At 46.7% G+C, this 26,698-nt stretch overlaps 1 protein-coding gene across 1 annotated transcript in view; it reads left to right on the forward strand.

Annotated features, from left to right (window-relative positions):
- The window catches only part of MUC16 (mucin 16, cell surface associated), an 88,335-nt gene that overhangs the window by 60,025 nt on the left and 1,612 nt on the right, over positions 1-26,698 (forward strand). Inside the window, exons 57-93 of the mRNA XM_071577830.1 lie at positions 63-130; positions 436-629; positions 719-745; positions 983-1,131; positions 1,237-1,304; positions 1,592-1,785; positions 1,874-1,900; positions 2,133-2,272; positions 2,382-2,449; positions 2,821-3,014; positions 3,104-3,130; positions 3,352-3,491; positions 3,600-3,667; positions 4,063-4,235; positions 4,346-4,372; positions 4,606-4,745; positions 4,854-4,921; positions 5,317-5,489; positions 5,600-5,626; positions 5,857-5,996; positions 6,105-6,172; positions 6,562-6,734; positions 10,075-10,223; positions 10,304-10,371; positions 10,671-10,843; positions 11,315-11,341; positions 11,975-12,117; positions 12,238-12,305; positions 12,908-13,080; positions 14,246-14,394; positions 15,990-16,057; positions 16,725-16,879; positions 21,096-21,259; positions 21,346-21,410; positions 22,358-22,533; positions 22,625-22,669; positions 23,356-23,435. Of these exons, the coding sequence (XP_071433931.1) occupies positions 63-130; positions 436-629; positions 719-745; positions 983-1,131; positions 1,237-1,304; positions 1,592-1,785; positions 1,874-1,900; positions 2,133-2,272; positions 2,382-2,449; positions 2,821-3,014; positions 3,104-3,130; positions 3,352-3,491; positions 3,600-3,667; positions 4,063-4,235; positions 4,346-4,372; positions 4,606-4,745; positions 4,854-4,921; positions 5,317-5,489; positions 5,600-5,626; positions 5,857-5,996; positions 6,105-6,172; positions 6,562-6,734; positions 10,075-10,223; positions 10,304-10,371; positions 10,671-10,843; positions 11,315-11,341; positions 11,975-12,117; positions 12,238-12,305; positions 12,908-13,080; positions 14,246-14,394; positions 15,990-16,057; positions 16,725-16,879; positions 21,096-21,259; positions 21,346-21,410; positions 22,358-22,533; positions 22,625-22,669; positions 23,356-23,435 (4,056 nt within the window). The remainder of the gene's footprint in view (positions 1-62; positions 131-435; positions 630-718; positions 746-982; positions 1,132-1,236; positions 1,305-1,591; positions 1,786-1,873; positions 1,901-2,132; positions 2,273-2,381; positions 2,450-2,820; positions 3,015-3,103; positions 3,131-3,351; positions 3,492-3,599; positions 3,668-4,062; positions 4,236-4,345; positions 4,373-4,605; positions 4,746-4,853; positions 4,922-5,316; positions 5,490-5,599; positions 5,627-5,856; positions 5,997-6,104; positions 6,173-6,561; positions 6,735-10,074; positions 10,224-10,303; positions 10,372-10,670; positions 10,844-11,314; positions 11,342-11,974; positions 12,118-12,237; positions 12,306-12,907; positions 13,081-14,245; positions 14,395-15,989; positions 16,058-16,724; positions 16,880-21,095; positions 21,260-21,345; positions 21,411-22,357; positions 22,534-22,624; positions 22,670-23,355; positions 23,436-26,698) is intronic.

Below are 26,698 nucleotides of genomic sequence, written 5' to 3' on the forward strand. Positions count from 1 at the left end.
AATTGTGGAGGGAGTGCAGGTATATGTCCATGTTGTGACTGTGAAACCTCTGCCCTTGGCAGCTCGACCACCTGCTGAAGAAAAGCACCATTGGGCCTGATTTCCATGGATGTGAATCCACAGCCTTCAGGTATCAGTTGTGCCCCCATGTCCCTTTGAATGCCCTTTGCTCAGCTTAGAGGATACAGCATTTTCTCTTCAGTTGATGCCCAGCCTACGAAGACAGGATTTTCATATGGATGCCTTCCTGCCTTTGAACTCCCCTCCCTTCCTGCATGGTCCTCTTCACAGTTCTGTCATTCTGTCCAATGCTGTCATTGTACCCCTAAGATGACTGTAAAGTCATGCCTGGCAGAGCCACAGAAATCCTAAGACTGAGACTTGAGGGAAGAAGGAACAGAGGAGGGTGCTGAGAGCTGTCCCTGTGTGTTCCAGGCCAGGCAGTCACAGGTACGAGACCCGGGTGGACGCCGTGTGCACCTACAGGAAGGAGCCCTCCGCTGCCCCTCTGGACAGGGTGGGGCTGTACCACCAAGTCAGCAACAGGACCGGAGGCATCACCCAGCTGGGCCCCTACAGCCTGGACAAGGACAGTCTCTACGTCAACGGTGACCTACGCTCCTCTCTGTGCCTCCTCTGCTCTCCCTCAGCAGCCACCCCCCACTGCTGCCCCTTGCCCAGCTCCAGCTGCTGACCCTCTGTCTCTCTCTTTTGCCAGGCTACAACGAACAGCCAGTGCTGCCCAGTGAGTACCTTGCAGGAACAGGATGGGCTCAGAGGGGAGTAAATATCTTGGGGGGGGTCTTCTCCTCAGTAGACAAGTTTGGGGCCAGGGGCTTGAGATGCAGGGGAGAGGAAGGGATCCAGAAAGCCTTTCAAATGGAGAACAGAGCTGGGAGAAATCCTCTGCTCTTTTCCTGCCAAAGCCTTCGAACCTTGGCTCTTGCCTTTCATCACTCTCCTCCATCTGTGTTTCTTCCAGCTCCCACCCATCCACCAACAACAACAACTGCTGCCAATCTGGAGCATTTCACCGTCAACTTCACCATCACCAACCTCCCCTACAATTCTGACCTGGAAAACCCTGACTCAGCAAAGTTCAAGTCTGCACAAAGAGTTATGAACACTTTGGTAAGTGAACCAACACTGGGATATTGTCTTGCTCCAGCTTGCCAATGAATAGGCAGAATCTGGGAACTGTTCAGGGCTTAACTGTGAAACCTCTGCCCTTGGCAGCTCGACCGCCTGCTGAAGAAAAGCACCATTGGGCCTGATTTCCATGGATGTGAATCCACAGCCTTCAGGTATGAAGTTTCACCTCAGTGTCCCTTTAATGACCATTGCTCAGATTTGAGGGTCCATCCATTTTCTCTTCAGTTCATGCCCAAACTATGGAGACAGGACTTCTGAATTGATGCCCTCTCACATTAGAGCCTCCCCTCTAGTCCAGTGTGGTTCTCTTTGCATGTTGGCATTGTAGCCCTAAAGTGACTACAAGGTCCCCTCGTAAGGGACACAGATGTCCCCAGACTCAGGCTTGAGGGGAGAAGGAACAGAGGAGGGTGCTGAGAGCTGTCCCTGTGTGTTCCAGGCCAGGCAGTCACAGGGAGGAGACCCGGGTGGACGCCGTGTGCACCTACAGGAAGGAGCCCTCCACTGCCCCTCTGGACAGGGTGGGGCTGTACCACCAAGTCAGCAACAGGACCAGAGGCATCACCCAGCTGGGCCCCTACAGCCTGGACAAGGACAGTCTCTACGTCAACGGTGACCTACGCTCCTCTCTGTGCCTCCTCTGCTCTCCCTCAGCAGCCACCCCCCACTGCTGCCCCTTGCCCAGCTCCAGCTGCTGACCCTCTGTCTCTCTCTTTTCCAGGCTACAACGAACAGCCAGTGCTGCCCAGTGAGTACCTTGCAGGAGTGGGCTGGGCTCAGAGGGCAGCAAGTGCATTAGGGGGATCTTCTTTCAGGCACAGCAGTTTGGGGGTTGGAGCTTGAGATCCTGGGCAGAGACAGAGATTATGACAGTCTTTGGAATGGAGATCAGGGTTGGGAGGAAACCTCTGTGCTTATCCAGCCAGAGCTCTACCCCCTGTCTCTTGCCTCTTCTTACTCCCCTTCTCTGCTTCTTGCAGCTCCCACCCATCCAACAACTGCTGCCAGTCTTGAGCCTTTCACTGTCAACTTCACCATCACCAACCTCCCCTACATGTCTGACCTGACAAAGCCTGACTCTGCAAAGTTCAAGTCGACACGAAGGGTCATGAACACCTTGGTAAGTGAACCAGAAGTGAGAACTATCCTTGGCCCTGCTTGTCTCCTCACTTTGGTGTCAGTGCAGGGATTTGTCCATGCTGTAACTGTGAAACCTCTGCCCTTGGCAGCTCGACCGCCTGCTCAAGAAAAGCACCATTGGGCCTGTTTTCCATGGATGTGAATCCACAGCCTTCAGGTATGGGTCATGTTGGAATGTCCCTTTGAGGTCCTTTTATCATGATCATGTTCAATTGAAAACTAGTACAGAGAGATAGGACTTCTCCTGGATTCCCTCCTGCCATTAAGGTTCCAGTCTCTGCCTTCACCCACTTTTTGGGGTGATGACAGCACAGCCACATGTTGGCTTTTGGTCCTGCCTGGCCCTGTTGTCCATAAAAATCCCCAAGGCATTAGTGGATGTGGAGTGCAATGGCCAGGCTGTTCACACACACTTGGCAAGGCACAGCTTGTTTTCCCATGCAGGGATGGCCACAGAGCCCACATAGCCTTGACTTCCAGAGAGAACATGGAGAGGATGGTGCTCAGTGTTGTCCCTGTGTGTTCCAGGCCAGGCAGTCACAGGGAGGAGACCCGGGTGGACGCCGTGTGCACCTACAGGAAGGAGCCCTCCGCTGCCCCTCTGGACAGGGTGGGGCTGTACCACCAAGTCAGCAACAGGACCGGAGGCATCACCCAGCTGGGCCCCTACAGCCTGGACAAGGACAGTCTCTACGTCAACGGTGACCTACGCTCCTCTCTGTGCCTCCTCTGCTCTCCCTCAGCAGCCACCCCCCACTGCTGCCCCTTGCCCAGCTCCAGCTGCTGACCCTCTGTCTCTCTCTTTTGCCAGGCTACAACGAACGGCCAGTGCTGCCCAGTGAGTACCTTGCAGGAGCGGGCTGGGCTCAGAGGGCAGCAAGTGCCTTGGGGGTTCTTCTTTCAGGCTGAGGATTCTAGCGTTCGGGGCTTGAGATACAGGGAGGCTGGAAGATTTTCCAATGGAGAGCAGGGTTGGGAGGAAACCTCTGTGCTTATCCAGCCAAAGCACTGAACCCCTGCGTCTTGCCCCTTTTCACTCCCTGTCTCTGCTTCATTCAGCTCCCACCCATCCAACAACAGCTGCTGCACTCGAGCCTTTCACCGTCAACTTCACCATCACCAACCTCCCCTACATGTCTGACCTGACAAAGCCTGACTCAGCAAAGTTCAAGTCAACACAAAGGGTTATGAACACTTTGGTAAGTGAACCATCACTGGCACATGGTCTTGCCCACACTGCCCTCATAACCTTGGAGGAGTCCTGGGGTCTGTCCAGGACTTAACTGAGAAAACCTTTCCCTTGGCAGCTCGACCGCCTGCTGAAGCAAAGCACCATTGGGCCTGATTTCCATGGATGTGAATCCACAGCCTTCAGGTATGGGTCATGTTTGAATATCCCTTTGCAGGACTTTTGCTCAAAGGACTTTGCCAGTGATGGTCCTGGTATTTGGGCACCTTCTCTAGGGAGGCAGGACCTTGTCCCTGATGCTCTCCAGCCTCAGAGCCTGCACTCTCTTCCTGCCCTTTGAACTAAGGGTGTTGATAGTGTAGCCCCAGGATGACTTTAAAGTCCTGTCTGTCCCTGGGCTTCCTGAACAACTGCAGGGCATTACTGAAGGTTTGGAGCACTGGTTGCACATCAACAACACAGATTTTTGGAATGAAGAGTTTGGCTTCCCCTTGCAGGGGCGGCCACAGAAGCCCCAAGGGCAGGCCTTGAGGGGAGAAGACTCGGAGGTTGGTGCTCCATAATATCCCTGTGTGTTGCAGGCCAGGCAGTCACAGGGACGAGACCCGGGTGGACGCCGTGTGCACCTACAGGAAGGAGCCCTCCGCTGCCCCTCTGGACAGGGTGGGGCTGTACCACCAAGTCAGCAACAGGACCGGAGGCATCACCCAGCTGGGCCCCTACAGCCTGGACAAGGACAGTCTCTACGTCAACGGTGACCTACGCTCCTCTCTGTGCCTCCTCTGCTCTCCCTCAGCAGCCACCCCCCAGTGCTGCTCCTTGCCCAGCTCCAGCTGCTGACCCTCTGTCTCTCTCTTTTGCCAGGCTACAACGAACAGCCACTGCTGCCCAGTGAGTACCTTGCAGGAGTGGGCTGGGCTCAGAGGGCAGCAAGTGCCTTGTAGGGATCTCCTTCTGGGCAGAGGAATCTGGGGGTTGGAGCTTCAGATCCTGAGGAGAGACAGGGATTGTGAAAGTCTTTGGAATGGAGATCAGGGCTGGCAGGAGACCTCTGTGGTTGGCCAGCCATAGCCCTGACACCCTGGCTCATACCCTTTATCACTCCCCATCTGTGCTTCTTCCAGCTCCCACCCATCCAACAACTGCTGCCAGTCTTGAGCCTTTCACTGTCAACTTCACCATCACCAACCTCCTCTACATGTCTGACCTGGCGAAGCCTGACTCTGCAAAGTTCAAGTCGACACAAAGGGTTATGAACACTTTGGTAAGTGAACCATCACTGGCACATGGTCTTGCCCACACTGCCCTCATAACCTTGGAGGAGTCCTGGGGTCTGTCCAGGACTTAACTGAGAAAACTTTTCCCTTGGCAGCTCGACCGCCTGCTGAAGCAAAGCACCATTGGGCCTGATTTCCATGGATGTGAATCCACAGCCTTCAGGTATGGGTCGTGTTTTAATGTCCCTTTCCAGGTCTTTTGCTCAAAGGACTTTGCCAGTGATGGTCCTGGTATTTGGGCACCTTCCCTAGGGAGGCAGGACCTTGTCCCTGATGATCTCCAGCCTCAGAGCCTGCACTCTCTTCCTGCCCTTTGAACTAAGGGTGTTGATAGTGTAGCCCCAGGATGACTTTAAAGTCCTGTCTGTCCCTGGGCTTCCTGAACAACTGCAGGGCATTAGTGAAGGTTTGGAGCACTGGTTGCCCATCAACAACACAGATTTTTGGAATGAAGAGTTTGGCTTCCCCTTGCAGGGGCGGCCACAGAAGCCCCAAGGGCAGGCCTTGAGGGGAGAAGACTCGGAGGTTGGTGCTCCATAATATTCCTGTGTGTTCCAGGCCAGGCAGTCACAGGGACGAGACCCGGGTGGACGCCGTGTGCACCTACAGGAAGGAGCCCTCCGCTGCCCCTCTGGACAGGGTGGGGCTGTACCATCAAGTCAGCAACAGGACCAGAGGCATCACCCAGCTGGGCCCCTACAGCCTGGACAAGGACAGTCTCTACGTCAACGGTGACCTACGCTCCTCTCTGTGCCTCCTCTGCTCTCCCTCAGCAGCCACCCCCCACTGCTGCCCCTTGCCCAGCTCCAGCTGCTGACCCTCTGTCTCTCTCTTTTGCCAGGCTACAACGAACAGCCAGTGCTGCCCAGTGAGTACCTTGCAGGAGCTGGCTGGGCTCAGAGGGCAGCAAGTGCATTAGGGGGATCTTTCAGAGAGAGGAGTCTGGGGGATGAAGACTGTGATCCTGGGGAAGGGAAAAGAGCTTGAAACCCTCCAAAATGAGGAGAAGGGCTGGTAGGAGACCTGCAGGGTTTTCCAGCCTTATTCCTGACTCCCTGGGTCTTGCCCCTTGTCACTCCCCATCTGTGCTTCTTCCAGCTCCCACCCATCCAACAACTGCTGCCAGTCTTGAGCCTTTCACTGTCAACTTCACCATCACCAACCTCCCCTACATGTCTGACCTGGCAATGCCTGACTCAGCAAAGTTCAAGTCGACACGAAGGGTTATGAACACCTTGGTAAGTGAACCATCACTAGCACATGGTCTTCCTCTTACTGCTCTAATAACCTTGGCAGAATGGATGGGTCAGTCCAGGTTTTAACTGTGAAACCTCTGCCCTTGGCAGCTTGACCGCCTGCTGAAGCAAAGCACCATTGGGCCTGATTTCCATGGATGTGAATCCACAGCCTTCAGGTATGGGTAGTGTTTCAGTGTCCCTTTGTAGTTCCCTTCGTTAGATGAGGTGGCTCATCATGGTCATGTTCAGTGGACATCTGTGCCACAGAGACTGGACCTTCATGCTTTCTTGCATCAGAGCCTTCACTCACTGCTTGCCCTCCCATCTCAGGGTGGTAAAGGCATAACCCCAAAATGAATCCTAAGTGCTGTCTGTCCCTTTGATTCATGAACATCTTCAGGGCTTTCTTCAGCTGCAGTGACTGGCTGTCCGTCACACAGACACACTCTTTGGCATTCCAGTTTTTACCTTCCCACACAGGGATGGCCACAGAAACCCCAAGGCCCAGCCTTGCAGAAAGAATGTGTAGAGGGGGAAGTTTAAGAGCTGTCCCTGTGTGTTCCAGGCCAGGCAGTCACAGGGAGGAGACCCGGGTGGACGCCGTGTGCACCTACAGGAAGGAGCCCTTCGCTGCCCCTTTGGACAGGGTGGGGCTGTACCACCAAGTCAGCAACAGGACCAGTGGCATCACCCAGCTGGGCCCCTACAGCCTGGACAAGGACAGTCTCTACGTCAATGGTGACAATTTTTTAAAAATTTCTGTTACTTTCATGTTTTTCTTTTACTTACATAATTTCATTTGCAGGCCATGGTTGTGCACTGGTCTGTGCTTTATTTCTTCATATATGAATGATGGAATGGGTTGGGTTGGGTTGGGCTGGGTTGGGTTGGGCTGGGCTGGGTTGGGTTGGGTTTCATTGGGTTGGGTTGGGTTGGGTTGGGTTGGGTTGGGTTGGTTTGGGTTGGGTTGGGTTGCATTGGGTTGGGTTGGGTTGGGTTGGGCTGGGGTGGGTTGGGGTGGGTTGGGTTGGGTTGGGTTGGGTTGGGTTGGGTTGCATTGGGTTGGGTTGCGTTGGGTTGCATTGGGTTGGGTTGGGTTGGGCTGGGTTGGGTTGCGTTGGGTTGGGTTGGGTTGGGTTGGGCTGGGTTGGGTTGGGTTGGGTTGGGTTGGGTTGGACTGGGTTGGGTTGCGTTGGGTTGCATTGGGTTGGGTTGGGTTGGGTTGTGCTGGGTTGGGTTGGGTTGCGTTGAGTTGGGTTGAGTTGGGCTGGGTTGGGTTGGGTTGGGTTGGGTTGCGTTGCATTGGGTTGCATTGGGTTGGGTTGCGTTGGGTTGGGTTGCATTGGGTTGGGTTGGGTTGGTTTGGGTTGGGTTGCGTTGGGTTGGGTTGGGTTGGGTTGGGTTGGGTTGGGTTGGGTTGGGTTGGTTTGGGTTGGGTTGAGTTGCGAGGGACCTTAAAGCCCATCCAGTTCCACCCCCTGCCATGGGCAGGGACACCTTCCACACGCCCAGGTTGCTCCAAGCCCCATCCACCCTTGCCTTGGACACTTCCATGGATGGAACAACCACATCTTCTCTGCCCAACCTGTGCCAGGGCCTGCCCACCCTCAGAGGGAAGAATTCCTTTTCCCTCTCCAACATAAATATCATCTCTTTCTGTTTGAAGCCGTTCCACTTGTCCTGTCCCTTCATCCCTTGTCCCCAGTCCCTCTCCAGCTCTTCTGGAGCCCCTTTAGGCTCTGGAAGGAGCTCTCAGATCTCCCTGGGGCCCTCCCTTCTCCAGGTGATCCCCCCCAGCTCTCCCAGCCTGGCTCCAGAGCAGAGGGGCTCCAGCCCTGGAGCATCTCCGTGGCCTTCTCTGGACTCTCCAGCAGTTCCAGATCCCTCTAATTCTGGGCACCCCAGAGCTGGCCAATAGTCCATATCTCTCCTGTAGTTAAATGAGTAATAACTGAGGTGCAGATGGAAGAGCAGTTGCCAAATTTATAATTAGCCTTAACATAGAAAGTTCAGAAAGCTCCATTAGTTGCTCAAAGGCTCCTCAAAGCAGCACCATTTACCTTCAGAGCTTTTATATTGCCAGTTGCAGCTTTTTTTCTTTGTTTGTTTTTGTTTTTAAATAACATTTGATAAAATCCCCAAACATACAAAGCAGCCCAGAAATCCTGGCTGTGAATACATCTAATTTCAGCCTGAACTGGGGCCCTCCCTCCACCATTCAGGACGGAGGTTTCTTCAAAGCAACACCTCCCTGCTCAACCGTAAACAGTTTCAATGACTGCTTAGAAACAGCAACTCTGTTGCCCTTCAGTGGGGTGGCTCATCTGTAGAACTCTCTAATTGAATCATCGTGTCTCATTAGTATAATAACTCATGGCTTCTTTGTCCTTCCTCCTTCCAGGCTACCACCAAGCTCATCTCTCACCCCGTAAGTACTGCTCAGTAATCAAAGTGGTGCCCTAAGTCTCAATGCACAAGGTGGAGGTGAATTCCTGCTCCCCAGCTTCTCATTTTCTAGGCTTTTAATGGAACTAGAAAGAAAATGAAGGTGCAGATATTTAACAGGGTTTAGTAATAAAATGAAGGTGCAGAAATAAGTTTAGCAATAAAATGAAGGTGCAGATATTTAACAGTATTTCCCTAATTTAGCAATAAAATGAAGGTGCAGAAATGTGTTTAGTAATAAAATGAAGGTACAGATATTTAACAGTGTTTAGCAATAAAATGAAGGTGCAGATATTTAACAGTATTTCCCCTGATTTAGCAATAAAATGAAGGTGCAGAAATGTGTTTAGAAATAAAATGAAGGTGCAGATATTTAACAGTGTTTAGTAATAAAATGAAGGTGCAGATATTTAAGTGTTCCCCCTGATTTAGCAATAAAATGAAGGTGCAGATATTTAACAGTGTTTAGAAATAAAATGAAGTTGCAGATACTTAACAGTGTTTAGCAATAAAATGAAGGTGTAAATATTTAACAGTGTTCCCCCTGATTTAGCAATAAAAGGAAGGTGCAGAAATGTGTTTAGCAATAAAATGAAGGTGCAGATATTTAACAGTGTTTAACAATAAATTGAAGGTGCAGAAATGTGTTTAGTAATAAAATAAAGGTACAGATATTTAACAGTGTTTAGCAATAAAATGAAGGTGCAGAAATAAGTTTAGCAATAAAATGAAGGTGCAGATATTTGACAGTGTTTAGAAATAAAATTAAGGTGCAGATATTTAACAGTATTTAGTAATAAAATGAAGGTGCAGAAATAAGTTTAGCAATAAAATGAAGATGCAGATATTTAACAATTTTTAGCAATAAAATGAAGGTGTAGATATTTAACAGTGTTTAGCAATAAAATGAAGGTGTAAATATTTAACAGTATTTCCCCTGATTTAGCAATAAAAGGAAGGTGCAGAAATGTGTTTAGCAATAAAATGAAGGTGCAGAAATAAGTTTAGTAATAAAATGAAGGTACAGATATTTAACAGTGTTTAGAAATAAAATGAAGGTGCAGATATTTAAGTGTTCCCCCTGATTTAGCAATAAAATGAAGGTGCAGATATTTAACAGTGTTTAGAAATAAAATGAAGGTGCAGATATTTAATATTGGTTAGCAATAAAATTAAGGTGTAAATATTTAACAGTGTTTCTCCTGATTTAGCAATAAAATGAAGGTGCAGAAATAAGTTTAGTAATAAAATGAAGGTACAGATATTTAACAGTGTTTAGAAATAAAATGAAGGTGCAGATATTTAAGTGTTCCCCCTGATTTAGCAATAAAATTAAGGTGCAAACACTTAACAGTGTTTAGCAATAAAATGAAGGTGCAGATATTTAACAGTGTTTAGTAATAAAATTAAGGTGCAGATATTTAACAGTGTTCCCCCGATTTAGCAATAAAATGAAGGTGCAGAAATAAGTTTAGCAATAAAATGAAGGTGCAGATATTTAACAGTATTTCCCCTGATTGTAACACTGCAAAGTGTCTGAAGGGTGTGATCATGTTCACATATTTTTTTGCTCTAAGGAACGTAATAACAGCCCTGTTCTTATTTCATGTGTCCTTTTTGTTCTCTCTCACAGTGCTGCATCCAACCCCCACACCAAGCTCAGGACCAGCCACGGGGCACTTCACCATGAACTTCACCATCACCAACCTGATGTTCACCAGAGACCTGGAGGCACCAAGTTCTGCCAAGTTCCACTCCACGGAGAGGATAATGCAGCACTATGTAAGCCAAGGCCAGGCTGTTTGCCACTGAAATCCCCCCCAGTTTGGGGGTTCTCACACTCACAGCCTTTTCCTTGCCAGATTCACCCCCTGCTTCAAAGGACCACCGTTGGCCCCCAGTTCTCTGGCTGCAAAGTGACAGGATTCAGGTGAGCAACAACCTTGAAATGCAGCAAATGGATTTCCTTCCATTTGACTGGCACTCTAATAATGGTTCTTTATTTCAAGTAGTTGCCAGCTCTGATAAAGCTTGTGGGCATTTCTGAATGGCCTTTATCTGACAAAGCTTTTTGGTTTGTAAGACCACATAAATCCTGCAGCTCATCTGAGAACTGTGGACAGATTTATTGTTTGGGTTTTTTTTAATCACATCAGGAAAAAAAATAACTCCCACGACTATTTTTATTTTTAAGAACTAACAGAAGCTTCATGGTATTGAATTCTTCAGGTCCATGAAGAAGAGGGAGAGCACAGGAGTAAACACCATCTGCAGCTACACAAACAGTTCCCAAGTGCCCAAGTTTAACTCAGCTGAGGTTTACCAAGAACTGAGGAACATGACAAGTGGCTTCACCAAGTTAGGAATCTATACCCTGGACAGCAAGAGCCTCTATGTCAATGGTAGGTGATTCATTTTCTCAGCCCTCTGAGCCCTGGAGCAGTTTGTGACCACCTGGAATCCCAGGAATCCCTTCAGTGTTAAAAAGGTGACCTTAAGGAGAAGGACTTTTCTGTGTAAGATGAGCCGTAAGCTTTGAAATCTCCTCACACTGACATCGTTGGAGATTTTCATTTCTACATTACGCCAATTTTAGTCTTGACCTCAGTCGTTCACCTGCACACGAACATTTCACCTGCTTTGTGTCTCACCAGTATTTAATTACCCAGCCCAGACACTTTCTCATTGCAGTCACGGCTCTTACAAAAGCACCTTGTTCTGCTTAAGCTTTGTTTGCTCAAGGGATTCACACCCTCGGGGGCTGGTTCGGATGATTCACTCCCAAGTCATCCATTTAATCGTCCCCTCTCTACTTTCATTCTCGTAAGTGGAGGATTCTCTTACGTAACATTTTTCTTGCATTTCCTTTCCAGGTTACAACGAACCACTTGAGAGATCCTGTAAGTATTTTGGCAACCCCCTCCAGGGAAAGGTGCCAAAGGAGTGGTGCCCTCAGAAAATAACAGAGGGAGGGATTTTAAGAGGGGAAGAGGTGATTCATAGAATCATAGAATCATAGAATCATAGAATGGATTGGGTTGGAAAAGACCTCCAAGATCATTGAGTCCAACCCTTGGTCCAACTCCAGTCCATTTATCAGATCATGGCACTCAGTGCCACGTCCAATCTGTGTTTAAAAATCTCTAGGGATGGGGAATCCACCATCTCTCTGGGCAGCCCATTCCAATCCCTGAGCACTCTCTCTGTAAAAAATTTCTACCTGATCTCCAACTTCAATTTCCCCTGGCAGAGCTTGAGCCCCCCTTGTCCTATTGCTGAGTGCCTGGGAGAAGAGACCAACCCCCACCTGGCCAGAACTTCCCTTCAGGCAGTTCCAGACAGTGCTGAGGTCACCTCTGAGCCTCCTCTTCTCCAGGCTCAACACCCCCAGCTCCCTCAGCCTCTCCCCATAGGACTTGTGCTATTCCTTGAATTCAGCACAGCCTTGAAGTGTGTTAGGGTTGGGAAGGGCTTTGAAAGTGAGGGGAACTCTTCTGTAGGAAGCTCATCGTTCTTCTCCCCTTCCATTACAGCTCCAAGTTCCATCACTGCACCAGGACCATCAACCAGGAATTTCACCCTCAACTTCACCCTGACCAACCTGCCCTACACTCCAGATCTGGATGTGCCAAATTCCCGCAAATTCACGTCCACAGTGAGAGTTCTCAACCACTACGTGAGTCTGGCTCTGGCTTTGCCCATTTTGGGGTTCTGGTGGTGCCCTTAACCCACCTGCATGAAACTCAGGATGAGATTTCTAGTTCTCAGTTGGACCTTTTCCTTTCCCCCCTGGCAGATTGACCCTCTCTTCAGAAGCAGCAGCGTAAGATCTGCCTACACAGGATGTAAAATGATGAGATTTAGGTAAGACTCAGAATCCCAGGATGGGTCAGGTTGGAAGGCACCTGGATCCCACCTCCCAGCTCCAGCAGGGCTATCCCAGAGCACATGGCACAGGATTGCTCTGGAATATCTCCAGTGATGGAAACTCCACACCCTCTGGCAGCCTGTTCAGTGCAGGGAAGTTCTTCCTCATGTGCAGATGGAACTTCCTGGGCATCACTTTCTGCCTGTTGCATCTTAATACTTGACACCCCCAAGAGGAGTCTGATTCCACCCTCTGACTCCTCCCTGCTGATACCAAAAGTATCTGAAAGTACATTAAAAACCTCCTGAAAGTGCAATTAACCTTCATCTGCTCTTACACACCTTAAATTTCCATGAGTTATGGTAGTTGTTCTGATGTCAGAAAAGACAAACCTGTGACACCTCCCTGTCCATTCAGGATTCTCCTGCTGGGAAAATCATTTTGGGGTCTAAATGTCATCAACCCAATCCTGACCTCTGGTGAAAGGTGTAGGAGCCCAGTTACAGATTTTGGGGTCACTTCTCATTGTGCAAATCCCACCGAGTGCTCTTCCAGCACCAGCAGCATCCTCAAGGCTGTGTCTGATGTTTTCCCCCAGGCCTGGGAGACACAGGGATTACACAGGAGTAGATGCCACCTGCAGCTACAAGGACAGTGCCAGCTTGGCCAGGTTTGACAGGGAACAGGTTTATCAGGAGCTGAGCACCATGACAGAGGGTGGCACCAGACTGGGGCATTACAGCCTGGACCAGAACAGCCTCTGTGTCAATGGTGAGTAGCCATGAGCATATCCTGATTTGGGGGCCTCTTGGAGATCACTCCTCTTTGGGGATCTCTTGGAGGTCACTCCTCTTTGGGGATCTCTTGGAGATCACTCCTCTTTGGGGACCTCTTGGAGATCACTCCTCTTTGGGGATCTCTTGGAGGTCACTCCTCTTTGGGGACCTCTTGGAGATCATTTCTCTCTTGGGTTCCCTTGGAGGTCACTCCTCTTTTGGGATCCCTTGGAGATCTCTCTTCTTTTGGGATCCCCTGGAGATCACTCCTGTATTGGGGTCCCTTGGGGATCACTCTTTTTTGGGGGATCCCTTGGATGTCACTCCTCTTTTGGGAGCCCTTGGAGATCACTCCTCTTTGGGGATCCCTTGGAGGTCACTCCTCTTTTGGGATCCCTTGGAGGTCACTCCTCTTTTGGGATCTCTTGGAGGTCACTCCTCTTTTGAGAGCCCTTGGAGATCACTCCTGTATTGGGATCCCCTGGAGGTCACTCCTCTTTTGGGATCCCTTGAAGGTCACTCCTCTCTTGGGATCCCTTGGAGGTTACTCCTCTTTGGTAATCTCTTGGACGTCACTCCTCTTCTGGGAGCCCTTGGAGGTCACTCTTTTGGAATCCCTTGGAGATCACTCTTTTGGGAGCCCTTGGAGGTCACTCCTCTTTTGGGAGCCCTTGGAGGTCACTCCTCTTTGGGGATCCCTTGGAGGTCACTCCTCTTTTGGGATCCCTTGGAGATCTCTTCTCTTTTGGGATCCCTTGGAGGTCACTCCTCTTTTGGGAGCCCTTGGAGGTCACTCTTTTGGGATCCCTTGGAGATCTCTTCTCTTTGGGGATCCCTTGGAGGTCACTCCTCTTTTGGGATCCCTTGGAGATCATTCCTCTATCGGGTTCCCTTAGAGATCACTCCTCATCACTCCACTGGGGCTTGAGCCTTTGGCTTGTTGGTTTCCTGCAGGTTTTGACTCTGTGACAAAACCAATCCAGCAGGCTCTTGCCATCCTAGAAGCATTTCCAACCCTTAAATCCCACAAATTCCTGGAGAATTTCATTGCTTTGTTCTATAATCTAAACAGGAATGTCCTCTGTTGGTTTTAGGGTATGGATAGACCTGATGTCCAAATAAATGCACTGGACCTTTCTCTTTAGGGTTCCCCCTCCCAGACACAGCCACCACCAGAAGGCCTCTCTTCATTGAAGCTCCAGCCAAACGGGGCTACAGACTGAGCTTCAGGATAGTCAATGAAAATCTAACCAGCCCAGACCCTCAGTCTCCAGAGTACAAGGCAGCAGTGGGAAGCATCACCACCAAGGTGAGGAACTGCAGCTCAAATATGAACCTCTTTGGTCAATTTGGGAAGCAACAGCCATAGTTTTATGTCTTTTTTTTTTTTTTAATTCAATATTTGGGAGCAAAAGTTTCTAGAATGTGAAAGATGAGATTGGCTTTTGAATCATTTTTTGTTATGTTCAATGTTGCACCTTGTGGGTGCCAACCCTGCCCTGGGTGACCTTTAGGGTCCCTTCCAAGCCATAAAATAATCCTGGGATTCTATGTGGGCTTAAGAAATTCCCTCCAGCCAAAGACATGGATTCTGAAATACAAGAAGGTTTAGGTGATCTCCAGCCAAAGACATGGATTCTGAAATACAGGAGGGTTTAGGGGATCTCCAACCAAAGACATGTAGGAGGGTTTAGGTGACCTCCAGCCAAAGACATGGATTCTGAAATACAAAAAGGTTTAGGGGATCTCCAGCCAAAGACATGGATTCTGAAATACAGGAGGGTTTAGGTGATCTCCAGCCAAAGACATGGATTCTGAAATACAGGAGAGTTTAGGGGATCTCCAACCAAAGACATGGATTCTGAAATACAAGAAGGTTTAGGGGATCTCCAGCCAAAGACATGGATTCTAAAATACAAGAAGGTTTAGGTGATCTCCAGCCAAAGACATGGATTCTGAAATACAAGAAGGTTTAGGTGACCTCCAGCCAAAGACATGGATTCTGAAATACAAAAAGGTTTAGGTGATCTCCAGCCAAAGACATGGATTCTGAAATACAGGAGAGTTTAGGGGATCTCCAACCAAAGACATGGATTCTGAAATACAAGAAGGTTTAGGGGATCTCCAGCCAAAGACATGGATTCTAAAATACAAGAAGGTTTAGGTGATCTCCAGCCAAAGACATGGATTCTGAAATACAGGAGAGTTTAGGGGATCTCCAACCAAAGACATGGATTCTGAAATACAAGAAGGTTTAGGGGATCTCCAGCCAAAGACATGGATTCTGAAATGCAAAAAGGTTTAGGGGATCTCCAGCCAAAGACATGTAGGAGGTTTTAGGTGACCTCCAGTCAAAGACATGGATTCTGAAATACAAAAAGGTTTAGGGGATCTCCAGCCAAAGACATGGATTCTGAAATACAGGAGGGTTTAGGGGATCTGTGAGATGCACATGGACTCAGCATTTCAGTCCCAGCTCCAGCAGAGTTTGCAAATCCCTGCCAGCTCAGAGGTCAACACATCCACAATTCACTGCTGAGAGTTCCCTTCAGCACCAACCCAACCTGATAAAGTCCTGACTGGGGGGGTTTTGCTCTTTAGATGGAACATTCTGTGCTTCTTTGAGTTCTGAGTGTGTGGATGAGTCAGCAGCAGACTGGATTTTTTAACCCTGCCACCTTGCTCAGATAAAGCAGGAAGTTTTGCCAGGCTGGGGCTCAGATTCTGTCACCAGAAGGCACATTCCAAACTCAAAACCAACTCCCAGGAAATGCAACCAGTCAAAAAAAAAAAAAAAGGAAAAAAAATAACCTGTTTTCTCCACATTGCTCAGAAATAAATAGCCTGGTGTTTCTCCACAGTGCTCAGAACTCATTAATGTCTCACATGACGTTTTCATTCCAGATGAATCAGCTCTTCCATCAGAGTGACCTGCGGGATCAGTTCCTGGGCTGCAACATCACCCACCTGAGGTCTGGGGCATGTTCTGATTGTGGTCCCCAGGGCCAAATGCCACTGTCCCCCTGGGGAAATTCCTCCCCTCCCTTCTCCTGTTGGAAATTTATGCCCTAAGAAGTAGTTTCTAGGCCTTGTTTGGTGCTTTGAGTTTCTCCTGCCTGATATTTGCCTCAGTCTCTGTCAGGGTTTCTGTGAGGTCACTGAATATCCCGGGAATTACTGACTCCCATCCTCTCCACGGGAACTGATGATCCTGTAACCTCTGCACTCCCCCTCTTGGCTTTCAAAATGGGCTTCAGGCATAGCTGTGGTGTCCTGCTGTGGGTGGAAAGAGGTTGGGACAAGGGACCCTCTAAAGCTCTACAAACAGCTCATCTCTCCCTGTGTTTGTGCAGCACAACCTGAATTTGTAGAGAGAAAAGGAACTATTTCCTTTGGTGTCCCTGTCCAAAGGAAAACCCCAGATCAGCAATGTTCCACCACACTGCTTTCCAACCCAACACTTGGAACAGCAGGAACCCTTCAGGAAACCAAAGGAAAACCCCAGATCATCATTGTTCCACCACACTGCTTTCCAACCCAACACTTGGAGCAGCAGGAACCCTTCAGGAAACCCTTTCCATGTGAAGTTTGGTGACCCTCAGCCTCCTTATCTCAGCCCCTCCATTCCTCTGCCCACAGGGCTGGATCCATAGTGGTCGACTGCCAGTGCTTCTTCCACCCTGAACCCAACATCAACAGGGCTGTGGTGGAAAGGACCTTCCAGGACAGGACTTCCAATGACACCGGCCTGTGGCTGGGGAGCAGCTACAGGCTGCAGGAATTCTCAGTGGATGGTATGTAGAGCTCAAACCTCTGCCCAGTGCCCACCCAGTCACCCCCACTCTGCATCCTCAGAACTCCCCAGTTTCTGCTCCATCAGAGCAGAAATAAATCTGATATTAAGGGAAATCGCTGAGCCAAGGTCTGAGTTGGGATATTCAGATATTGAGTCTGGCTCAGTGTAGTCTGTCAGTCCTCAGGGGCTTGAGGTGTTCTTCAATATTAGGGTGTTATTCAGTATTAGGGTGTTATTCAACATTAGGGTGTTCTTCAACATTAGGGTGTTCTTCAATATTAGGGTGTTATTCAGTATTTGGGTGTTATTCAATAAGAAAGTGGTGTCCAGTATTAAGGTGTTAATCAATATTAGGGTATTATTCAATATTAGGGTGTTATTCAATATTAAGGTGTCATTCAGTATTAGGGTGTTATTCAATAATAAAGTGTTGTTCAGTATTAAGGTGTTAATCAATATTTGGGTGTTATTCAATATTTGGGTGTTATTCAAGAGTAAGGTGGTGTTTAGTATTAAGATGTTATTCAATATTCAGGTGTTATTCAGTTTTAAGGTGTTGTTCAGTATTAAGGTGTTATTCAATATTAGGGTGTTATTTAATAATAAGCTGTTGTTTTGTTGTAAGGTGTTATTCAATATTAAGATGTTATTCAGTATTAGGGTGTTATTCAACAATAAAGTGGTGTTCAGTATTAAGGTGTTAATTTTAAGGTGTTACTCAGTATTAAAGTGCGATTCAATATTAAGGTGTTATTCAATTTTAGAGTATTATTCAATAATAAGGTGTTATTCAGTATTAAGGTGTTATTCAATATTAGGGTGTTTTTCAATATTAAGGTGTTATTCAGTATTAGGGTGTTATTCAATTTTAAGGTGTAATTCAATATTAAGGTGTTATTCAGTATTAAGGTGCTACTCAGTGTTAAGGTGTTACTCAGTATTAAAGTGCTGTTCAGTGTTAAGGTGTTATTCAATATTAGGGTGTTATTCAATATTAAGGTGTTATTCAGTATTAGGGTGTTATTCAATAATAAGGTGGTGTTCAGTATTAAGGTGTTAATTTTAAGGTGTTGTTCAGTGTTAAGGTGTTACTCAGTATTAAAGTGCTATTCAGTATTAAGGTGTAATTCAATATTAAGATGTAATTCCATTTTAAGGTGTTATTCAATATTAGGGTGTTATTCAATATTAAGGTGTTATTCAATATTAAGGTGTTATTCAATATTAAGGTGTTATTCAGTGTTAGGGTGTTATTCAACAATAAAGTGGTGTTCAGTATTAAGGTGTTAATTTTAAGGTGTTGTTCAGTGTTAAGGTGTTACACAGTATTAAAGTGCTGTTCAGTATTAAGGTGTTATTCGATTTTAATGTGTAATTCAATATTAAGGTGTTATTCCATTTTAAGGTGTTATTCAGTATTAGGGTGTTATTCAATATTAAGGTATTATTCAGTATTAAGGTGTTACTCAATTTTAATGTGTAATTCAATATTAAGATCTTATTCAGTATTAAGGTGTAATTCAATTTTAAGGTGTTATTCAGTATTAGGGTGTTATTCAATATTAGGGTGTTATTCAGTATTAGGGTGTTATTCAATAATAAAGTGTTGTTCAGTATTAAGGTGTTATTCAATTTTAAGGTGTTATTCAGTGCTAAGGTGTTATTCAATAATAAGCTGTTGTTCAGTTTTAAGATGTTACTCAGTATTAGGGTGTTATTCAGTATTAAGGTGTTATTCAGTATTAAGGTGTTATTCAGTATTAAGGTGTTATTCAATATTAAGGTGTTATTCAATATTAGGGTGTTATTCAATATTAGGGTGTTATTCAGTATTAGGGTGTTATTCAATAATAAGGTGGTGTTCAGTATTAAGATGTTAATTTTAAGGTGTTGTTCAGTGTTAAGGTGTTACTCAGAATTAAAGTGCTGTTCAGTATTAAGGTGTTATTCAATATTAGGGTGTTATTCAATATTAGGGTGTTATTCAATTTTAAGGTGTTCTTCAATATTAGGGTGTTACTCAGTATTAGGGTGTTATTCAGTATTAAGGTGTTATTCAATATTAAGATGTTATTCAGTATTAGGGTGTTATTCAACAATAAAGTGGTGTTCAGTATTAAGGTGTTAATTTTAAGGTGTTACTCAGTATTAAAGTGCTATTCAGTATTAAGGTGTTATTCCATTTTAAGGTGTTATTCAATATTAAGGTGCTACTCAATATTAAGGTGTCAGTATTAAAGTGCTGTTCAGTATTAAGGTGTTATTCAATTTTAGGGTATTATTCAAAAATAAGGTGTTATTCAGTATTAAGGTGTTATTCAATATTATGGTGTTATTCAATAATAAGCTGTTGTTCTGATGTAAGGTGTTATTCAATATTAAGGTGTTATTCAATATTAGGGTGTTCTTCAACAATAGTGGTGTTCAGTATTAAGGTGTTATTCAATTTTAAGGTGTTATTCAATATTAGGGTGTTATTCAATAATAAACTGTTGTTCAGTTTTAAGGTGTTATTCAGTATTAGGGTGTTATTCCATTTTAAGGTGTAATTCAATATTAAGGTGTTATTCAGTATTAAGATGCTACTCAATATTAAGGTGTTAGTATTAAAGTACTGTTCAGTATTAAGGTGTTGTTCAATATTAAGGTGTTATTCAATATTAAGGTGTTATTCAATATTAAGGTGTTATTCAGTATTAGGGTGTTATTCAACAATAAAGTGGTGTTCAGTATTAAGGTGTTACACAGTATTAAAGTGCTGTTCAGTATTAAGGTGTTATTCAATATTAAGATCTTATTCAATATTAAGGTGTTATTCAATATTAGAGTGTTATTCAATAATAAGCTGTTGTTCAGTGTTAAGGTGTTATTCAATATTAGGGTGTTATTCAATAATAAAGTGGTGTTCAGTATTAAGGTGTTAATTTTAAGGTGTTGTTCAGTGTTAAGGTGCTACTCAGTATTAAAGTGCTATTCAGTATTAAGGTGTAATTCAATATTAAGATGTAATTCCATTTTAAGGTGTTATTCAGTATTAAGGTGTTATTCAATATTAAGGTGTTATTCAATATTAAGGTGTTATTCAGTGTTAGGGTGTTATTCAATAATAAAGTGGTGTTCAGTATTAAGGTGTTAATTTTAAGGTGTTCACTGTTAAGGTGTTACTCAGTATTAAAGTGCTGTTCAGTATTAAGGTGTTATTCGATTTTAATGTGTAATTCAATATTAAGGTGTTATTCCATTTTAAGGTGTTATTCAGTATTAATGTGTTATTCAGTATTAAGGTGTTACTCAATATTAAGGTGTTAGTATTAAAGTGCTGTTCAGTATTAAGGTGTTATTCAATTTTAAGGTGTTATTCAATATTAAGATCTTATTCAGTATTAAGGTGTAATTCAATTTTAAGGTGTTATTCAGTATTAGGGTGTTATTCAATATTAGGGTGTCATTCAGTATTAGGGTGCTATTCAATAATAAAGTGTTGTTCAGTATTAAGGTGTTACTCAATTTTAAGGTGTTATTCAGTGCTAAGGTGTTATTCAATAATAAGCTGTTGTTCAGTTTTAAGATGTTACTCAGTATTAGGGTGTTATTCAATATTAAGGTATTATTCAATAATAAGGTGTTATTCGATATTAGGGTGTTATTCAATGTAAGGGTGTTATTCAATGTAAGGGTGTTATTCAGTATTAAGGTGTTATTCAATATTAAGGTCTTATTCAGTATTAAGGTGTTATTCAATAATAAAGTGTTGTTCAGTATTAAGGTGTTACTCAAATTTAAGGTGTTATTCAGTATTAAGGTGTTATTCAATATTAAGGTGTTATTCAATAATAAGGTGTTATTCAATATTAGGGTGTTATTCAATAATAAGATGTTCAGTTTAAAGGTGTTATTCAATATTAAGGTGTTACTCAGTATTAAAGTGTTATTCAGTATTAGGGTGTTACTCAATTTAAAGTTGTTATTCAATATTAAATAATTAGGAAATGAAGCACCAACTCCTCACCAGACCTTCAACCATTTAGAGATAAACAGACTCTCAGGGGTTTCCCCAAAGTGCAGCATCCCAAATAAATGAGGGACTGATGGGGAATTTCCTGTCAACTCAAGTTTTGTTAAGCTAAGCCTAGTGAAAAGCCTGCAGGTCAGTGCTGCTTGGGAGAAAAGCCCCTGCTGGAATTTACACTGATTTTTTTCCTCTCCCTTTCCAGCCATGGAATTCGCAGTCGAGGCAGCAACACCCAGAACACCCCTCGAGGCTGGCAAAGAAAACTTGGCCTTGAATTTCCACATCTCCAACCTGCCCTACCTGCCACAGCTGCAGGACCCGACGTCCCACATGCACCGAGTGAACAAAGAGAAGATCGAGAAAGAGGTAAAGAAAAAGGAGCAGCCACAGCCAGAGCTGCCTGTCCAAAGGATGTGTTGAATTGCCCTCAAATGTTGTGTTGTCCCCTCCAGCTCGAGGTGTTCAGGACCGGCCGCCTGAAGAACCACTTTGTCGGTTGTACCGTGGAGAGCTTTGGGTACGTCCTGCTTGGGAGGGGTTTCCCCTGGAGTGGCATTCAGGGTCACAGCAGGCTGGGCACCCCTCGATGCCACCCTTTGTGCCCCGGGTGACACCCAGGAGGCACCTCCATTCAAGCTGTGCCTTCACCACAAGGATTTTCTGGCCAAAGGAGAGGAGGGTTTGTTTCTGTTGCTTGCAAAGCCTTTCTCGTGCATAAACCATTCTGAAGGAAAACAAAAACCTTCATTCTCCTCTTTAATGTGCTCAAATGCCCTGAAAAGAGGAGAAGAAGAGGCTCAGGGGAGACCTTATCACTCTCTACAACTCCCTGAAAGGATGTTGTGGCCAGGGTGGGGATTGGTCTCTTCTCTTCTCTCAGGCAACCAACAGTAGGAAAAGAGGGCACGGCTCAAGCTCTGCCAGGGGAGGTTTAGGTTGGATATCAGGAAGAAATTCTTTGCAGAGAGAGTGTTCAGGGATTGGAATGGGCTGCCCAGAGAGGGGGTGGATTCCCCATCCCTGGAGGTTTTTCAGCTGAGCTTGGCCGTGGCACTGAGTGCCATGATCTGATGACCAAAGTGGGGCTGAATTAAGGGTTGGACTTGATGATCTCAGAGGTCTCTTCCAACCCAACTGATTCTGTGATTCTATGAAATTCCACTGGCACAAATTAGCAAAATGATCAGCAGAACTGACAAAACCTCCCTCTGTGTGTCTTCTCCAACACCTCTTTGGAGGAACAAAGAAGTTGATTTACCTCTTAGAAATGGGGATTAAATCAGCAGGTGGATCTCACAAGGCTGCAAGAGCTGCTGTCTCATCTGGAACAAATTCAAAACATGATCCCCTGCCAGCAAAACATTGCTGAGACATCTGCAAACCTGACTGTGAATCCCTCTCCCTCTACCCAGCTCTCCTCCTTCCTCTCTGCTCCATAACCACTGTCTGCCTGTCACCCTCCAGGCCTGTCCATGGGAAAGGATACACTGATGTCTCCTCCATCTGCAAGTTCACCCCGGACCCCCTCTCGAGGACTTCACAAGAGCAGGAGGTGTTTGAGGAGCTCAAACATCTCACACAGGGGTTCACCAAGCTGGGCCCCAGCTATGAGCTGGAGGAGCACAGTCTGGTGGTTGAAGGTGAGAGCTCTGCAGTGACATTTGGGCAATTCTTAGTTTTCATCAGCTCCAGAGGCTTCTGTTTCTCATCCCTCCCACTCTTTATTTCCAGGTTACTCTCCACTCAAGACAGATGAACCAGAGGCTGAAAGATCTGGTGAGTGATATTTTTGGGAAGGATTGACCCTGAAACCACTGAACTATAACCAATTAGCATTACATACCTTGAAAGGTTGATCAGACCCTTGAAATGGAGATTAAACCCATGGAAGAGACCCAGAATTGGTGGTCTGGCAGCAAACAGTGAGCACCACCAGAGCCAGGCAGGCTGAGGAGATGGACAGGCAAACCCAGTGCCATTTGGGAGCTACTTTAAAGTTCTGGCACCAATAAATTTTTAAAACTGCATTATTTATTAAAAAAAAAAACAAACCACCCAATCTGGTGTTGTAAGCACAGCCCCAACCCCAGAACTAACAGTAAACAGGAGAAAGAAATAAAGGGCTCTGAGCTGTTGCTTTTTTATGCACCACAAACACACTGGCAAAGTAACAACAGCTTTTGCTGACCCCCTGAGCCCTGTCCCCTTCCCCAGAAGAGTCCAGACAGCAGCTGAGAGACAACTTTGTGTCTCTGAGCATCCCTGGAACCCTCTGAAGGTTCTGGCTCTCCCGGAGGTGGCATTTAAAGTGGTACATTCTCAGACCCTCCAAAGTTTCTGTAATTTGGCCTCACCAACACCCTGTCCAGTAGTTCTGAGCTTTGCCAGGGTGAGACTCCACACTCAATGCCACGTGGAGGAGTCCAAAAAAGCTGATGTGCCCTCCTTTTGTGCCCTTGCAGAGCTTCAGTTCTGGGCAATCATCCTCATCTGTGTTTTCACCCTGCTTGGCTTCATCCTCCTCCTCCTCTTATGTGTCCTGGTAAGTGCCCTCTTTGCTGTCCCACCTCTCCCTGGGCTCCAGACCCCTGGGCACACACAGGAGGGACATTCACATCCTCAAGAAGCCCAGTGGGAACAGCACAATGAGCTGCCAAGTCCTCCCTCAGTTGCTGCCAAGTCCTCCCTCAGTTACTGCCAAGTCTTTCCAAGCCTCTTGCACAGCAGGATGGGGAATTTAGAGCAGCTAAACAGATTTCTAGGAAAGGAGGAAGAGGGATCTTCTCTCTAGAAAAGCAGCAGGATCGTGGCTGAGATGGAGTTTTGACAGAGAGGAAAACTCAAAGCCCAAGGTGAGGCCAAGCCCAAGATGACAGGTGGGATTAGGGAATGCCCTGCAGCATTTTTCAAAGCTCTTCAAGAATCTGCAGAATGAGCAGGTTGGAGGCAAGGGAGGGCCAAAGACAACATGTTTGATACCCTGGGGGAGTCCCAGCCAGAATTTGGCACTCAATGCTTTGAACTCACAGCCCTGCAGGGTCAAACTCCACCTTGGAAAAGGCAGGGAAGATCCTCTGCCCATCTCTGGGGATGGTTGGATGGGGAGCAGCATCTTCACAGCTCTCAGAAGCAGCTGGAGGGAAGAGCTGAAGGTGCAGAGAACAAGGATCACTGTCCTCAGGAGGGCAAATCACAGCCAGGGAGAGTCAGGAGAGGCAAAACTTCCACCTCAGACCTTGTGCCACAGGTGGCCTCACAATATTAGACAAATATCTTATTCCCAACGTCCCTCCATTCCCACCTGTTTGGAGGCATCTGGTGATGGGCAAAGTGCAGATTCCTCTTTTTGCCATTAACTTTGTTCTTTTCCCTCCAGGTCATCTCTTGCCTAAGAAGGAAATCCCACTTATACCAAGTGCAGCAAGGCTTGTATGGGTTGTACTTCCCACACCTGAGCACGGGAAAAGTGCATTGACAGATGAAGTTGGGTCTTCCCAAACCTCTTTGTTCACTGATGAAGGAAAACTAGTTATAAATACCAGAAAAATGGTTCTTTAATAAATTATATTCAGCATTTTCACTCATCTCGAGGCAAATCTTTGCACTATTGCCAGAATTGTTTTCACACTCCAGGGAACTGCCAACGATGCAGGTGCTGAGGAAGGTGGTTTTTTAAAGCACTGCAGTATTTTATATTATTGCACAACCAACAGAAAGGTAAAATTCTGCAAGAAAGAGCTGCAGTTTCTAAAGCCCTTCAGTGTTAATGTCAGTTTTCTGAAAAAGGCTTAACAGGAAAGTAATTTAGAGATTTTGGGGGACTGACTGTTGTAGGTTTAGCAATCCCACCTAGATTTTAGCTTTTCCCCCACTTGGCTTTGGAGATGTAAATACCTTAAATTAATGAAAATATTTCTATTTATAATGATGACAAAGCTGCTGTGAGATCCATGTGGGGCACAGCCAGGCTGTGTCTTTGGAGATTGTTGCTGATTCCTGTTGAATAAATGCCACTTTTACTGCCATGAAGTTGCATTTCTTCTGGATCCTCTGTATGGAATCACAAACTCCTCCTGCCCTATGGAAGCCCCTGAGGTTTTGCTCTTTGGTTGCTCCTTGGAGGGGGGGGGGGTGATGTCACAGAAATCTGGACCTTCTGCCCCTCCAGCTCATCTCACAACTGCCCCAAAGTTCCCCTTTCCTGCCCCAGGTCGCTGCTGATCTCTGTGTCATTATTTGATACCATCATTGGGTGAACTCTGCACTGAAAGTGAAAGCATTTGAATTAATGAAACCACGATTAGTCATTAATCCTCCCACACCACAGGCCACGTTTCCACCCAACCCCACTGAGTTCTGCCTTTCAAGGGTGAAGCTCCTCAGGGGCAGGTTGGGCTGGTTCCTCCCAGGGCTCAGTTTTCTCCCCAGGGGATTAGAAACCTGTTTGCTCCTCAAACAAAGGTTTTCAAGCACCAATTATGTCAGCAAACATCAGAGCAGAGGCTTTCAGGGCTTCCAAAACACCTCTCTGTGTCCCTGTCACCTGCTGTGTCCTGGCTGGAGCTGCCACCCTGTGGCAGAAACTCCGCGGGTGGGAAGGACTTTGGATATCAGAGAAAAATTCTTTGCAGAGAGAGTGCTCAGGGATTGGAATGGGCTGCCCAGAGAGGGGGTGGATTCCCCATCCCTGGAGGGTTTTCAGCTGAGCTTGGCCGTGGCACTGAGTGCCATGATCTGGTAAAGGGACTGGAGTTGGACCAAGGGTTGGACTGGATGATCTCAGAGGGCTTTTCCAACCCAATCCATTCTAGGATTCTATGACTTCCCAGCTTGGAGCGTGACCATGGAAAAGCTGAGGGACCGAGCAGGGCTGGGAATCCTGGAATCCTGGAGTACCCTGACCTGGAAGGGACCCCCAAGGACCATCCAGTCCCACCCCTGGCCCTGCACAGACACCCCACCAATCCCACCATGTCCCCCCCGAGTGTTGTCTGAACTCTCTCCAAACTCTGCTTTTCCCTGAAACTCGGGGGTTCCAAGGGACAGTATTAAGCCCAGCTGCAACACTGTCCCCCTTCCAGCTGGGCTGGGGGTGAGGAATCTCTGGGCACAGCCACTGTTGGAGCTGAGAATGGTTTCCATTCACACTGAGCATCTTGTGACATGTGTGCCCACCCCTGGGGAGCCCTCCCTGCCCTCCTTGCCAGGATTCTGGGAACACTGAGCCCACTGGCCCCTGGCCAGGCCTTTGTGCTCCCTCACCCCTGGCCATGGCAGGGCTCACCCAGCTCCCAGTGCCAGCTGTGTGGAAAGCAGAGAGTTTGGGGCATCCCAGCCCTGCCTGGAGCCCAGAGGGGCTGAGTGAGTTCTGAGCACTCCCCACTGTCCCTGGGAGCTCTCACAGTCCCTGCTGAGCTCCTGTGTCACAGCAGCACAGAATGTGCTGAGCTGGAAGGGACCCCCAAGGACCATCCAGTCCCACCCCTGGCCCTGCACAGACACCCCAACAATCCCCACCTGTCCCCCAGAGTGTTGCCCAAACCCTTCTGGAGCTCTGGCAGCCTTGGGGCCGTGCCCACTGCCCTGGGGAGCCTGGTCAGTGCCCACCACCCCCTGGGGGAAGAACCTTTCCCTGAGATCCATCCCAACCCTCCTGGAGCTCTGGCAGCCTTGGGGCCGTCCCACTGCCCTGGGGAGCCTTTTACTGGTATCTGACCTAAATCTGGGACATGAATGGGATGTTCAGTGGAAGCTCCATGGGCCATTTGGCAGCAGAGGGGCAGGAGAGGCTCTGCAGAGCCTGTT

The sequence above is a fragment of the Pithys albifrons genome, chromosome 27 (assembly GCF_047495875.1).
Source record: "Pithys albifrons albifrons isolate INPA30051 chromosome 27, PitAlb_v1, whole genome shotgun sequence".
Classification (NCBI taxonomy): domain Eukaryota; kingdom Metazoa; phylum Chordata; class Aves; order Passeriformes; family Thamnophilidae; genus Pithys; species Pithys albifrons.